Here is a 16141-nt window from a genome sequence, read left to right as displayed (position 1 = left end):
ATCAATAATGAAACAACTTATCAGAAAAGAAAAAAAACATAAAAATGAAAGGTAATGCTCAACAGAGAAAGCAGCAGAGTTGCAGGAACTTCATGGAGTGCCATGAGATCACCTTTTAAAATTTCAGACTGCTACTTAACTATGGAGATTAAAACACCAGAGACAGGTCCCCAAGGCTCATGAAAAACAAGCATGCATTTAACTTGATAGGAGCACCTAGTGAGAAGGATGGCTGACTGTCAGGTCTTGGGTCCACAGCATGAGGTGCAATCCCAAGAGGTTCAGGGCAGGAAATACAGGCAGATAGGAAGTGTATGCTCATAGGTGGGGGCAATCTGTGGTGGGGCTAGTAATTTGTTCAGCTTGCAAAGAGGAGGAGAAAAAGCACCAGAAAAGTCTAATGATGTTGACAGGCAGTGAGGGTAATCCTGTGGGGTTTAGTCCAGAAGCATCTTTGCTCAGGGCAGAGCTGCCTTCCAGGGCTCACTGGGAGGCACAGAGTAGCTAATCCAAGAGGACAAATGTGAACAATGAGCAAACCCAGTGACAAAGGAATAAAAGAGCATAGACAGTTCAAGGAGCAAGCACATACAGGGTAGTGAGCATGCTGGTATGATTTTAAAGAGGCAGGACCACTGGGGACTTCGATGACCATGTCAGTGCCCATCCTTCCCATAGCAGGGCTTCTGCTCCTCACCCTGTCCTGACCACCAGCCTCAGGGGGAAATCTCACAGTCATTTCCAGAGCCAAGGGGTCAAAAACTCAACTTCCTCCTCCTCTCTATCCCACCCTCAATCTTCCTTCCCTCTGTGATCTGCATTAATGCTCCTTCGAGAGGCCCCCAACTCAATGGCTCCTGTCCTAGGCCCCTGAGAGCCATCAGTCTCCTCCCCAACCTGGCAGTTTACATGTCTTAGTTCTTGGGAAGCCATTCTCTGCTTTAGGGTGTCGGTGACAAGTGCCCTGGCCCTGTCAGGTGTGCCTCCTCCTACTCAGTGCAATACGCCACAGTCTCCTAACATCTGTATCTCTACACATAACCAATCAATCATCTCTAGAAAGTACAGACCTCATGTCATGGCTCCTCCCCTGCGGAAAATCCACAGGGCTGTTAGCTGGCTGCAAAACAGGGTTGAGGTCTTCAGCCCTGTTCCCATGTGAGTCTGGCTTTCCCCCAGCTTTGTCTTCAATTCCACCAACATCCAACTGTTTCACATGTATGAGCTCTGTTACCCCTATTATGGCCCCTTGGCCTCTTCTCCCTTTCTTCCATAAATCTCTCTTGAGGGTCTTTCTCTGTGCAAACTACTGGGAAGGCAGCCAGGAAATAACAGCCACAGTCCCTGTCTTCAGGCAGTTTAAAGTCAATTTGAAAAATCTACAGTTGAAGAACATTTTTTATTTGATAAGACTTAATATTCCAGATATAGCAGCAGATTTCCCCCCTCCAAAGGTTAGTATTCACTGAAGAGCTTAATGCTTTAGAATTTGAAACTTGAAACAAGGACCTCAAAAGTTTAAACTGTTAACTTTTAAAATTAATCATTTTAAAATTAGAATTCTTGGTTATAAAAACAAAGAAAAGGCAACAAATGCGAATAATGAGGGATTCTAATTCAGGAGGCGCAGTAGGGGAAAAGTAAACCTGATATTATCCAACACAATGAACAAGAGGGCTCAGTTTCAATTATGTGGTGTATTTAGGTTTAATAGCTGGCTCCGACCTGCAGAACTTTTTGGTTTATGGTGGGCAAACCCTCTCTGCATCTCAGAAATGAACTGAAGCCTCCATCTGATTTCCCAAGAGGAAATGTTACAAGAGGCTCTGAAACCCTGCATGGCTAAAAAGAGTGGCATAGATTTTCTTGAAGAACATTAAAAATTTTAATGCCTGGTTTTCTGCAAATCTCTTTAGCAAGCTAATATAGAATTCATCAAAGTGACTGTTTCACTCTTCTGTATTCCCTGGAACGTCTAGCACAGAGCCTGGCATGCACCAGGTACAAATAAACACCCACTGAGCTGATAATTGCGCGTGAAATTATGACGGAAGGGACCAGGTCTTAAGGTGGCAGTGCATGGCAGAAATAAAACTGCAGCAATGGTAACAGTGGAGGCAGCCAGGGCAGCATTCATTTTGAAAAAAGGGCCATGTGGAGACGAACAAAATTCAACTCTGAGCATATTACAAACCAATCATGTTACTTTTAAAAAGTACTAATTGTTTTGGAGAAAGTTCTGAATTTGGAAGCACTAGGTACACACATGCAGAGGTTTACACATCTATGTTAGATGGACTGTTATTAATGATGAATATTCTAGAATTATTGTTTGAATTTGTCTTCAATAGCAAGGAAAAGAAGTTTTTGTTTTAAAAGATAATCAAGAAATAAAAACAGGAAAGACACAAATGTTTACTGAGCTAGCAGAAAAGTTTTTTCAGTTCCTTTCAAGAAGTTTAAGATGACAGATAGAGGTCAATTAGGTAGGCAGATTACTATGGTCTACTTTTATCAGAGCGACTTCCATTAATCAATACTGACATTTTTCAAGTGCAACAAAAAGGCATTCACACAAACAAGTCCAGCCCATTTATCCTTTTGATTTAATGGAAAAGTCTGAATACAAATTGAATCAGATGATGAAGCTCTTTAATGCTACATTGATTTTAAGTTGCTTGTCCAAAATGCAATTGCTTCAGAAAATGAACACAGGGTTGTGCGTCCAGAACTCAGAGCAACGTCCAGAACTCAGAGCAATACCAGTGGCCAGTGGGAGGCTCTGCTCAGCTCTAGAAGGGGAAAAGGAAACTGCTTCTATTCAGTGCTCATGTGCCAACCCACATCTGCTGCTTGAACTGGCCCTGATGAATGGACCCTCAGGCAACTGATGTGATAGGCCCCTTTGGTCCACGCCTTCCTTCAGCCTTTGCCCCTGCAGTGCACAGGGCCTATAAGGTGTGATTTCACGGCCAATGTCATCAGACCTGCCTTCTTTTCTTTTTCCAAACCAGTAGCCAACAAACTGGGTTAATCTCCACATTTACAATCTTGTCTACAGTTGAAACTCAGGGACTGCTGTCTTGGGAAGTACAGACACTGAGAAAGGGAGGCAGGATGGGGGAGAGAAGAAAAGTGTATGGGAGGTTTACTAAAGCTACTCTGAACACCCACTCTTCCTTCCTCCCCCCCCAGCCCCCCACTCTCTCTCTCTTTCTCTCTCTCTCATAGAAACACAGTTGCCAAAGAAAAAGCCACAATTTAAATGCCAAAAGCAGTGAGCAGAGCTGAGGCAGGGAGGGGTGCTGGGATGGTCAATCACACTCACACCCACTCTCCTCAGTACTGATCTCTCAAGCTAAGAGTTTAACAGACTTGCCAATTAGTTACTTGTGAATCATCCTCCACTTGCCTCATTTCCCTTCAAAGTTTGTACTCAGCAATTTGCACTTACTTAAATACCAACTTATACTGTTTTGTTTTCAGGGGGAAATAGTAGCATCTTAGTATTTCAGCAACCAAATTGATCATTTTCAGAGTTTCAAAACTAACTTTTTATCTGCTTCAGGGCAGAATTCAGAAAGCAGTGTAATCAGTTTAGGCCTCTTTGAAGGGCTTGGGCTCTTAAAACTCAGATTCTGTTAAACGCCAATGCAGCATTTAACAGAGGAGGGACACGCTCATGTTGGGAGTCAGGCAGAGGAGATTTCCTAAAGATGTCAATGTAATCTGCCATTAATTCCTTTTAAAGTGACTAGTTCATTTTCATATGGCCCATTTAAATATAGTAACAGTTCTTAAATCATATGGAATTATCCCTTCTTATGTCATATGAAACCCTTTTACTATTCCAACAATTATTCTTTAAAAATTACTTGTTTTTCCAGCAATAAATGTCAAGTGCGTAAGTGCCATCTAAGTCTTACTGACAAAGCCCCCGTGAGTGTTGGCTTCAGTGCAGTTTTAAGAGCAGAGCACCCACATCCTGCCTGCTCCCCTCACTTGCCCTCAGCCCAGAGCCTGGGCTTCTGTGGAGACCACAACCCCGATCCACAATAAGGGGATGTCTGGGGATGTCACGGGCAACCTGGCCAGCACAGTTTTCTCAAAGTATGGCAACATCTCATTTTGAGTAAGCATGGGAAAAATTCTTGAAGGCTTTCAACAAGAGCCTGGGTGGGAAGTGGGAGAACAGATCTTTAGGAAAGAGTACTAAGTGTGACTTGCCTAAAGGACCCTATTTTTTAATAAAAATAAAGCCACTGAGAGTATCAATATAAATTAAGATTTTTTAAATTAGGGCAAGTAATAGAAAGTGGTTTTGTTGTTGTTGTTGTTGTTGGGGGGGTATACTGGGGATTGAACACAGGGGCACTCAACCACTGGGCCACATCCCAAGCCCTATTTTGTTTTTTTAAATTTAGAGAGAGGGTCACATTGAGTTGCTTAGCGCCTCACTTTTGCTGAAGCTGGCTTTGAACTTGAGATCCTCCTGTCTCAGCCTCCCGAGCTGCTGGGATTACAAGCGTGTGCCACTGTGCCCCACTTGAAAGTGTTTATTGTAACTGAAAAGATTTAAAATAAGTCAGTACTTAGAATTCTATTCGTAAGGAAATCCTTATGGATCTGGTTGACTATATTAAACTTCAACCAACGTCAGGTCCTTTCTTAGGAAAATGATCATGCAACAAGAAATATTTAAAAAGTTAAGCTGTATTTCAAAGTTAAAATCAAGACCAGGCAAAGACAGGGAGTGAAGCAACAGTGCCTATTTACATGTGGGAGGAGCTGAGAGCAAGAGGAAGATGTTCCACAGCACTGTGCCAAGAACTGGTGGGTTCCTGGTGGTGACAACAGTGCCATGGCCACTCTACAATCTAGCATTGTAGTGCGCAAAGTGTGGCCTTTGATGAAAACACTGTGTCAAGCGTCAGAGTTTGCCAATTCAACAAGCAGCAAATCAGCAAGAAAACAATTTTTGAGATTCCTGTGAATTCAGCGCGCACACACACACACACACACACACTGGCACAGCTGTGGACACACCTGACCGCAGAAATCAGGAGGCAGCTCCTCTGGTAGAAACTTCCACCTGGAAATGAGAGTGTTCACCAAATGCTCACAGCTTGGTCTCTTTCCAAAGAAGAGTCATTTCTTATAAGAAATTGCATACGGGGCCCTAACTTTGAGAACTCTTTACTTCAGAAAGAACATTGAAAACTGCTTATACAAAATGCAGACTGGTACTATATACACACTTATAATGATAAAAATATACAAATCCAGTTTTACAGAGCAAAAGGTATGATGGAACCCACTTTCCAGCCAAGGCAACTGTTACAAAAGCAACTCACCTGGAAATCCTGGTCATCGATTCCAAACCTCTCTCGCAAGTTACGGAAAACCATCGGGCAGTATTCCTTGAACTTGAAGTGGCTTGGCATGTTTTCTCTGAAATGATCACATTGTGGAATAAAGCTCAGTCAGAAGAGTTAGCTACATTGAATCTGCTCCCATTTAGCTCTTTGTGTACCAAGGAAGTGTCTGGAGTTCACTGTCCTGGATGATTTCACAGAACCAGGTACAACCCAGTAAGATCTAGGAGACAGGGCTGGATTGTGACTCAGTGGTAGAGCACTTGCCTAATATGTGTGAGGCACTGGGTTTGATCCTCAGCACTGCATACAAATAAATAAAATAAAGGTCCATCAACAACTAAAATAAAAAATTAAAAAATATCTAGGAGGCAGAAGGGGACAGATACCACCTTCTGTCTCAAATATATTTAGACTGTGTGACCCCTTAACCCTGGCCACGCGTAATAGCCATTCCCCATAGAAGAGGTGGAGGTGGAGAGGCCAGGTAGAGGGAAACAGTGAAGAACAAGAAGCAGGAGTGCGAGAAAGGGGCAGCCCAGCAACCCCCACAGTGGTCCCCATGTTGTTCTGTTACTAAGGCCCCAAATAACCTGTTGTATATAGATACCACATTCTACATTTCCACGGAGAAAATTCCTAGAAAAGCTAACCTTTACACAACATTACGGGAAGTATGAACACGTCAGTTTCATACGAGAACAATAACCCCATTAAGAAATTTCATGAAGGTCTGGGATGTGGTTCAGTATGGAGTGCTTGTCTAGTATGTGTAAGGCCCTAGGTTTCATCCCCTAGCACCACAGAAAATAGAAAGGAAAAGAAAATGAAAAAGAAATTTCATAATTGATCCACATGTGGGAGGGATTTCTTAGAGAAATTTCTACTCCTTCATGTAGAATTGCTTCCCCCTTTGTGTTCCCATGGATCCAAATACATAAATTACATACACACATTACCCCCCCCCCCCGCCGCCTTTTTTTTTTTGGTTCTGTGGATTGAATCCAGAGGCACTTAACCACTGAGCCACATCCCAGCCCTTTTTTATATTTTATTTAGAGACAGGATCTTGCTGAGTTGTTTAAGGCCTCTCTAAACTGCTGACTGGCTTTGATCTCTTGATCTTCCTGCCTCAGCCTCCCAAATGACTGGGAATACAGGTATGCACCACCATGCCTGGTGATACACCCTTATTACTGTACTTTGCACACTACTTTACAGTGATTTGTTCATGTGTCAGTGTTCAACTACTGGTCTGATGGTGATCCCTGGTGGGCAGGGCAATATCTTATATATCACTGCATTTCTCACTCTCAATGGATTACCTAAGATCGAATAGGTGCTCCCTGATGATGCCTAAAATAACATTCCATGAAGAAGAATATTCTTAATATCCAATATGGTACCCAATTATGTGTTATAGGAATATACCTTAATTCGTTATTGTTCTATGATGCAGTCATTGCTGTTCATAAAATTATCATTTTCAAAGTGTTGTGCAAGAGAGCAGAGGTTCATCATTGCTCAAAAATTCAAGCAATTTACAGCTTCAAAATTTTAAATTGTAATGAAAGTATCACTTTTAACGTATAAGATATTCATAGAGAACAATATGCCATATGGCAAAAGGATATTATCCCAGAGGGCCTGCTGTTGCTTCTCTGAAAATGACAGATGGTTATGTTTATCACAGGATTAACTTCATCAGCAAAACTTTACTCCTACCCATTGAAAAAATTATGTGATTACAGAAATTCACAAAAATCATACTCTTACAGCAGCCCCAGCAGGCCTATGAGAGGTTGCACTTGTACTTACTTGTTAAAAAGGTGATTGTCCACCTTTATCTTTGAATAGGCTTTGAAGTCATCTGGCATCAACATGACAGGGATTTGAACATGGCTCAGTTCATTGATCTAGAAAAATAGAAAATAAATAGCACCAGTTATTACCATCCTGGTGGGAAAGGCTTGGCTTAAATGCATACTGGCGAAGAAAACCTGGTTGCCTGCTCTCCCTCCTCCCTACTCCTACTCCAAACTTTCTTCCTCACTCCCTCGTCAGACTTTATCCACTACCTCCCGGCTCCCATCCAGCTCTAGCTGCTGCTTCTTATCTCTCTGTCTGATGCTGGACCTTAGTGGCCACTGGTAGTGACCAAGGGGGATACTGGGGGTGGGGGGTAGCCTTCAAGGCCACCTGTCCCTACTTGTCCCCATTCTACTCTCCTCCGTTCCCTCTAGACCCTTGGCCCAGGGCTCCTTTGATCATATTTCCAAGACAACTCCTCTCTGTTCTCTGAGATGGATTTTTAATTTTGAGGTAAATATTCGTTGATTAATAGACGTGATTTAAACTTTGGAGAGCTCAAATAATAATAATGACATTCAGGAGGTCTTTACCATTCTTAAGGGAACTAAGGTTAAAAAAAATATATTGGGGTAGGGCATAAGTTACCAAGAGAGGAAACTTCTCAGAGGGAACAAGGAAGACAGCCGGCCTGGGACTACATGAGAGGAAGACGGACTGGACAGGAGTTTGGAACAAAAGCAAAGCTGTGGTTCCAGAGGACGCAGGGTAGAATCCAGTTCTGTTTAAATTCCAGTGAGTGACAGGGGCAGCTTCTCACATAGGACTGTGAAAAACTTGACCTTTCTTCTTGATTAATCATTTTTGTATCATGGTTTTCAAAGTACACACCTCCCTTGTTGCTGGCAATATAAGCCACTTTAAAGATCTAGACTTCCAGTAGAATGGAAGGTACTCTAAGGAGTCTCAGTTCCCCAAAGTAAAGACGAGCAAACAAATAAACAAACAAAACATGAGTTCCTTGATACAGCAGTTTTTAACACATTGCTGGGTTCACAGAAAGCAAGTCTCCAAGGCACTCTCCTTCCCACAGTGAGTGTCATCCAAAGGGACTGTGATCATGTTTGTCAAGTAAGCCTGAAGACTAATGCCAATCTCAACGCTTTCTTGAGCCAAGGTTAAAGGGTTCAGAGGCTTAAAGACAACACAGGAACTTAAAAGAGTGATAACAAAATGTGAAAGAACTGGGGTTGGTCTTCTGGGCAGAACTGAGAGTCGACTTGCAGTGCATGGTAGCTGATTTTTAGAGAAAGCAAGTGACCTTGAGGAGTGGCAGGCCAGCAGAATTTGACTTCAGGAGTCCTTCAGGTTTAAGGATTTTTGCTGGTGACGTGTGATATAAAGATAAAGGAGCAAGGGAGTTCCAGGACAATCACTTGGAAATGGAAAATTGGTATAAAATACAATCTCTGACTATACTGAATTTCCATTATAGCTAATGGGGCAGGACATCACAACACAAGAGTCAAATACAAGGCAGCTACAAGAAATAGCAAAGTCTTGTCAATAAATGCCACAGGAACTCAGAGCACGGAGTGAACTGTCACAGGTGAGGGTGAAGGGCTTCTCGGAGGGAGCAAAGTCTGATGTGGTGCCAGAGGAACGGTGAGCCATGACTAAGGTGCCATTGAAGTCTGGGGTCTAGGGATGTAGGTAGCTCAGTAAGGGTGCCCTTGCCTAGCATGCACAAGGGCCTGGCTTCACTGTCTAGCACTGGGGTCAAAAACAAAAACAAAAAATGCCAGGGAAGCAGTATGTGGTGGTGCATGCCTGTAATCCCAGCTACCCTGGAGGCTGAGGCAGGAGGATGCCAAATTTGAGTCCATCTTCAGCAATTTAGCAGGACTTTTTTCCAGAATAAATTAAAAAAGGGCTGGGAATACAGCCTCCGGTAGAGCCAGAGGCCCTGGATTTGATCGTCAGTGCCCCTTTCCACCACACACACACACACACACACCTACCTACCTCCAGGGAATATGTACTTTTAGTTATTTCTAGAAGTCTCATTTCTTATAAATCAGGCTGCCTCCAGAGTTAGGGAATACTTGGTCCTCATCAGTAGGAAGACAGGAAATGAGAAGACAAATCAAAGATGATTACACTTACAGCTTGGTTTACGTACAGAAGATCTGAAACTAACAAAGAACTTCAGATTATACAGTCTAATCTCTCATTGTGCAGATTATAATATGTCCTGGGATAGCTGTAGCTATAGCTTTGTAATTGAGGAGCAGGTTGAGATGAGTTATGCTCTTTATTTCATGGCTACTTTCTCTTTCTTCCAGACTGCCTTTCATTCACAGTAGGTTCAAATTTCCTTTGGCCCCCACCCCCACCAAACACACAAATCTACTTCCAAACTTCTAGATGTAATGATCTGTGAACAAATAATTCATGAACCAGAAAATCTACCACTTAAACTATCTACACATATATTTTAGTAGTATACCTATATGAGCCCTTATATTATTTTTTTCTATAGGCACATTTCATTTTGTTGTATATGAGGATTGGCAGTCATTCATCAGGTTTATTGAACTGTAGTAACTCCCCACAGCCTGGTCTTTGAAAGGTCATTTAACTTCTTGGGAACACTCTCCTTTAGCTTATTATTGTGCTATTCATTACATACACTAAACTGTGTGGCTTGTTTCTAGTTTAAATTGATGAGCTGGTGCAGGTAATAAGAATGACCTACCATCTGTAATAAGGTGGGGTTAATCCTATTAATTTCTGTATTTCAACTGTGGCTCTTGCTTGGGTGTGAACTTGACGTTTTCAGGACAAAATTCTTAGATTTAGAAGTCTTCAGTTTGGGAAAATTATAATTTATTGGTTTGATATTCTACCTAGCTCAACCATTCTATATGGCCCATTCCAGAATTGATAACAAAATGAACAATAACTGATCATTAGTTTATATTTATTATCAGTATTTTTTAAGCAAAGAATTAATATGTTGTCTGTCTTTATAGATACTTAAATTGAGGAACACATATTTATGAAGGTTATATAATATTCATGAAAGGAAACAAAAAGATTTGTATTAACTGTTACTATTTTGAAGGAAAGAATAATACCCCCCTTAGGAATAAGCATACATTATGAAATCCAAAATTTATGGAGATAAAAGTGGTTTTGGAGTTTATTAAAATTTTATTAGGTTAGCTTAAAAATGGAAAGCGATAGTTATATTACTCAGGCACATTGACAGTTCTTTCAGGTTGCAAATATTTAATGAACTCTTATAACAAAAGGGCAATACCATTTTATACTTGAGAAGTACTTAACAGTTGTCAAACCACTCTGGCAAATATACTCTGGTTTTCTATTTCTGCTGATAGTCATATTCACAGTTCTATAATGCTCATTATTTTGTGAGTGTATTAGAAATACTTCCACGTGGAGAGGCTGCAGGCTGGGTATTTTTGCACCCTGGGAATGATGTGTTCCTGTTTATGCTGGGACAGTCACCCCCAAAACACAGGTGTGGATCAGCACTGCCTCTCTGCCTAGCCATCGGGCATGGGTGCTGACAATGCTGGGGCCCAACATATGAAATAAAGCAGCTTTGTTGTCAATATCAGTGGAAACAAGGCCAAAAGTGGGCAGGGAGGTTGTGTGCAAAAGTTTAGTACAAAGTGTCAACATGTCCCTGATTGTATTATAATTCAACAGTGAAGGAAGCAGGAGGGCAGAGAGGAGTTGGCATGGTGGAAGGAAGGAGTTTTGCTTAGCTGTGCCTCCGCTCACTTTATTACTCGTTGCTCGTGCTTACTGGACATGTGCCAAACATCATGTTAAACACTCTGGACACAGTATCTTATCTGATCTTCACAACCCAATGTAGTAAGAACTGTCGTTATCCCCCATTTTACAGCTAAGGAAATTGAGGCATAGTGAGATCAGGTAAGATACTAGCTTCTAAATGGTTGAGCTGTACCTGGAATCCAGCCTAAGCTGAAATCTTCCTAGTCAAGGCAGTTTACTTGAGTTACCTCAGGTACATAATTCAGGGAGTAGGACTGACAGAACCCAAGACCATTCAAACATTTGTTTTCTGTGAGGTTGGGAGTCATGGTGCATCCATAAGGCATCTACCTTAAGTTTATGTCTTTACTGTGTTAAAAATTGTAAGGATTTCTTGTTTTCTTAAAGTATAAATGCAATGGTAACTGCATGTTTAATTTATTGAATTAACTGAATATGCACCATGATCTATAATTAAACCAGCAGAGGTTTCTACAGCACCATTTAAATTTGGAAAAGGCCTGGGTCACTGAACAGTTATCATCCCCCTGACATTGCCTATCACTTCCAAAAAGGAAAAATAAATATTCCCCAAAGCTCTACTTAAATCTTAATGATTCGTAAACAGTATCCTTGAAGGATGTAAAATCAATTTCCAAAGAAATTATTTATTAGAAATAATTATTTTAGTTTTACTTTAAGAAAAAACATGTTTAACGAAAAGTGCAGTAAAATTAATGTGTATTTCCTCTTAAAATGCCATATAGCCCAACTCAGAAAAGGTGTCTCAATTCCTCTCCTCAGCAAGACATTCCAATTTACATCAAATGCAAGTTCCCTCCAACACTGTAAAACACAGGTTTGTTATTTTGTGAGTTAGCTTTGCTGACTGCAGTGAACATCACTCCTGCAGATGCGAGACCGAATTCACACTGGTAAGGAAACAGAGGTTGCAATTAAGCTTCAAAAAAATAGAAATAATAAATAGCTACTGGACAAGAAATAAATAAGCAAGACGCAGCTGGCAACAGTTCTGAAATTAAGGCATGCAGAGGTATCCCCACAAAGCCCATGCTGCAACACTTTAAAAGTAAACCTCACTAATTTATAAGATTTTTAAGTCAAGCAAAGAATGTGTTCATAAATGGTGAAGCAATATTATTGACAATTGATTCATATACATTCACTCTAAACACAATGTTCTCAGACTAATGCATAATTAGCAACTGATTTTCATTCAGCTAAGAATACACAAAAAGGAAAAACAAAAACAAAAACAAAACCCTTACATGTAGAGGAGACACTGAGATAATCTGATTATAGTAAAGAAGATTCCCTACAAATTATGCCTTATTGAGATGAAATAGGAAGTATCCAGTGTGGGAGCTGCTGGCTACACTGCTGTTATCAACTCTTAACAGAGGGACCTACATGGTGGCAGTGCAGCTTTGGGCTAAGAGGGGAGATGACAGTGGAGTGGGATGATCTTGAAAGACCCACTATCCCTCCTCCAAATCTCAAGATGCAGGTTGAAAAGGGCTTATTTATCTCCCAAGCAACATTCTTACCACTTAAGTATGAGTGCATATTTATAAGTATAATTTAATAATAAAGTGAGAAATTTCAAGGTGATAAACCAGAGCAGAATAAGCACCAAGGATTCATGATCAGCAAGGACCCAATGGAAAAAGCACAGTAATACATAACCAAAGGATGATAGTTTTGGATACTAGTTTAACTTTCATTCATTTCTTAGGTGAATTAACAACTAACAAATATGCCATACAGAGTCCACAGACTTTACCCGATTTTCAACTGCTTTCAGCTTCTACAAAAGGATCCTGACTTCATGATAAAATATGTAATATGACGTCACCACTAGTATTAATTTCTCCCCCCTCTTCCATAACTTCTTTTTATCAGTATCTGAAAGTTCTTTCCACTTGCTGGACTTAGCCTAAAAAAAATTAGGCCCCAACTTCCTTAATAAGACTCCTGCGGTGCAAGAATTAAAATCAAGAATCAATAAATGGGATGGACTCAAACTAAAAAATTTCTTCTCAGCAAAAGAAACAATCTGTGAGGTGAATAGAGGGCCTACATCTTGAGAGCAAATCTTTACCTCTCACACATCAGATAGAGCACTAATCTCCAGGGTATATAAAGAACTCAAAAAGCTAAGTACCAAAAAACAAATAACCCAATCAATAAATGGGCCAAGGACCTGAACAGACACTTCTCAAAAGAGGATATACAATCAATCAACAAATATATGAAAAAATGTTCATCATTAGAAATTAGAGAAATGCAAATTAAAACCACTCCAAGATTTCATCTCACTCCAGTCAGAATGGCAGCTATTATGCATACAAACAACAGTAAGAGTTGGCGAGAATGTGGGGGAAAAAGGTACACTCATACACTGCTGATGGAGCTGCAAATTGGTGCAGCCAATATGGAAAGCAGTATGGAGATTTCTTGGAAAATTGGGAATGGAACCACCATTTGACCCAGTTATCTCTCTCCTTGGTCTATACCTAAAGGACTTAAAAACAGCATACTACAGGGACACAGCCACATCAATGTTTATAGCAGCACAATTCACAATAGTCTGCAAGTGCCCTGAACCCCTATCTTCTAGTAGTCATGATTTTAGTTTTCTGCTTATCTACTTCCTAAAGTGAATGAACCCCTAGGTTCATTCAATAGATGAATGGATAAAAGATGTGGCATATATACACAATGGAATATTACTCAGCAATAAAAGAGAATAAAATCATGGCATTTGCAGGTAAATGGATGGAGTTAGAGCAGATAATGCTAAGTGAAGTTAGCCAATCCCCAAAAACCAAATGCTGAATGTTTTCTTTGATATAAGGAGGCTGATTCATAGAGGAATAGGGAGAGGGAGCATGGGAGGAATAGACAAACTCTAGATAGGGCAGAGAGGTTGAAGGGAAAGGGAGGGGGCATGGGGTAATTAATGATGGTGGAATGTGTTGATCACTATTATCCAAGTACAGGTATGAAGACACAAATTGGTGTGAACATACTTTGTATACAACCAGAAGGGAAAAAAAAAATCCCCAAATTCTTTTGTGGCTCCAGTTGATAAACCATATAATTCCTCCCCCTACTAATCACTAACTTTAAAGATTTTTCTGCTTTGGGGTTCATTCACTTTAGGAAGTAGATAATCAGAAAACTAAAATCATGACTACTAGAAGATAGGGGTTCGGGGCACTTGCAGGATGCAGGAATGCATCATAGCTGGAGGTTTTAGAACTGAAGTCACTGAGTTGTCCCTCAGTTATACAAAACCACTTCAGTCCCATTTCTAAGAAAATATTTTCCACAGTATGACCTAGAAAAGCTGTCAGGATTGTACACTCTCTTGCCATACTCTTCTTCAGAGGCCTCGGCACTCACTATTCCTGCAGGGAGGGAGGTTTGATGAGGACAGAGAAGAATTTAACAGCTTATAATTGTAAATAGCAATTAGGCAGGCTGCCTGGTTGACACAGAATTAGTCTCCTTGGGTGTGACAACTATGACCACTCCTCCCAAAACCTGGGAGTAGACGGAAGAAAATCTTTTGTCTGTCTGTCTGTCTGTCTCTCTCTCTTTGGTAAAATGTGGATATCACCACTAGGTGTGTGCCGAAGTTCATGTTTCTGATGTGAAGTGGTAACAATGACAATATCCTTAGAACAAAGACCATTTTTGCCAGCTTGAGCCAGGGAGTTGGAGACTAACCTTCAGGAGATCCCATCTCCTGAAGAAAGTATGAAGGAGAGAGAAGAAAAGAAAGAGCATAATATTCCTTTACATTTTTCTACTAATTTTCTTAGTAAGTTTGGTGATAGAGGAAACTACCTAAAATTTTTGTATCAGAGTTTATTTCTTTTTATTTGAAAACTATTAGTAACTTCAAATTCTATATTAGGGAAAAAGAACTCCACTGACTTGAGCATCATTTGGAAATAATTTTTATAATGTTGTAATGAATATTGGTTCAAATAATTAAGAACTTTAAAGATGAATTCCCAGTATGACTCAAGTGTGTAGCCCATACTTGGAATGGAGTGGCTCCTATTATAACTTACACTGCAAACTGAGTAGCAATTTGAAAGTTCTGAGGTTTCAGAGAGACAGCAAATTAGAGTCAATTATAGAGGCAGGAAAAAAAACAGGCGGCTGAAAATGTTTGTGAAATGTACTTTTATTTGTCTTAGGGCAAGAGGTCAACTTTCTACAGCTGCTTCATCAATATTCATTTTCTAAGATCTTTTTGGAAAAGTTAATGTCTTTATGTTTACAGATAAGACTGAATAAAGATTGAGTACATTTTAATTAAAACCTTCTTCTGATATGTGAGCTACCTTCCAATATGCAGAAAATAAATGCTTTATTTTGATAAGCCAAATAAAATTGTCCTGATAACAAAGCTAAGCTGAGATGTGAATGCAACCACAGGTCTGTCCTTCCAGTACCTGTAAACTCCAAAGTCTAAATTAATACACGTAAGGAATTTTTTTGTTTGTTTTTCTGTTGAACAAGAATCATTAAGTCGGGGGCTGGGGATGTGGCTCAAGCGGTAGCGCGCTTGCCTGGCATGCGTGCGGCCCGGGTTCGATCCTCAGCACCACATACCAACGAAGATGTTGTGTCCGCCGAGAACTAAAAAATAAATGTTAAAAAATTCTCTCTCTCTCTCTCTCTCTCTCTCCTCTCTCACTCTCTCTTTAAAAAAAAAAAAGAATCATTAAGTCAATTTTTTTGTTGTTGTTGCTTTGTGTGTGTGTGTGTGTGTGTGTGTAGCTAGGGACTGAACTCAGGCCTTGCACATGCAAGGCAGGTCACTCTACCAACTGAGCTACATCCCCAACCCTAAGTCAGTCTTTTGATTAGTGGCTACTTAACTAAAATTAAAATGTCTTCAGAAATATTTAAACTCTGGCTTCAAATCTTACTTTAATTTATAATAGAGATACAAACTCTATCATCCGCCAACATGGTATCTTTAAACTTGATCAGACACTTCCGATGGATGTGCCTGGTTGGCTGGCACACTGCCAACTTCATCCAAAGAATGGAGTCATATTAAAATTTCACCTCACATAAACCATAGAACCTGACATGAAACT

General features: G+C 40.4%; 1 protein-coding gene across 1 annotated transcript in view; it reads right to left on the bottom strand.

The window, feature by feature from the left end:
• The window catches only part of LOC144251909 (phosphatidylinositol 5-phosphate 4-kinase type-2 alpha-like), a gene marked incomplete at its 3' end in the record, with an annotated part of 128637 nt that overhangs the window by 28704 nt on the left and 83792 nt on the right, over window positions 1-16141 (bottom strand). Inside the window, exons 2-3 of the mRNA XM_077794560.1 lie at window positions 7194-7291; window positions 5355-5451 (exon numbers count right to left, since the gene is read on the bottom strand). Coding sequence (XP_077650686.1) covers window positions 5355-5451; window positions 7194-7291 — 195 coding nt within the window. The remainder of the gene's footprint in view (window positions 1-5354; window positions 5452-7193; window positions 7292-16141) is intronic.

The sequence above is a fragment of the Urocitellus parryii genome, unplaced genomic scaffold, assembly GCF_045843805.1.
Source record: "Urocitellus parryii isolate mUroPar1 unplaced genomic scaffold, mUroPar1.hap1 Scaffold_282, whole genome shotgun sequence".
NCBI lineage: Eukaryota > Metazoa > Chordata > Mammalia > Rodentia > Sciuridae > Urocitellus > Urocitellus parryii.
The sequence above is the reverse complement of the archived record's forward strand: the minus strand, read 5'-3'. Positions and strand labels throughout refer to the sequence as shown.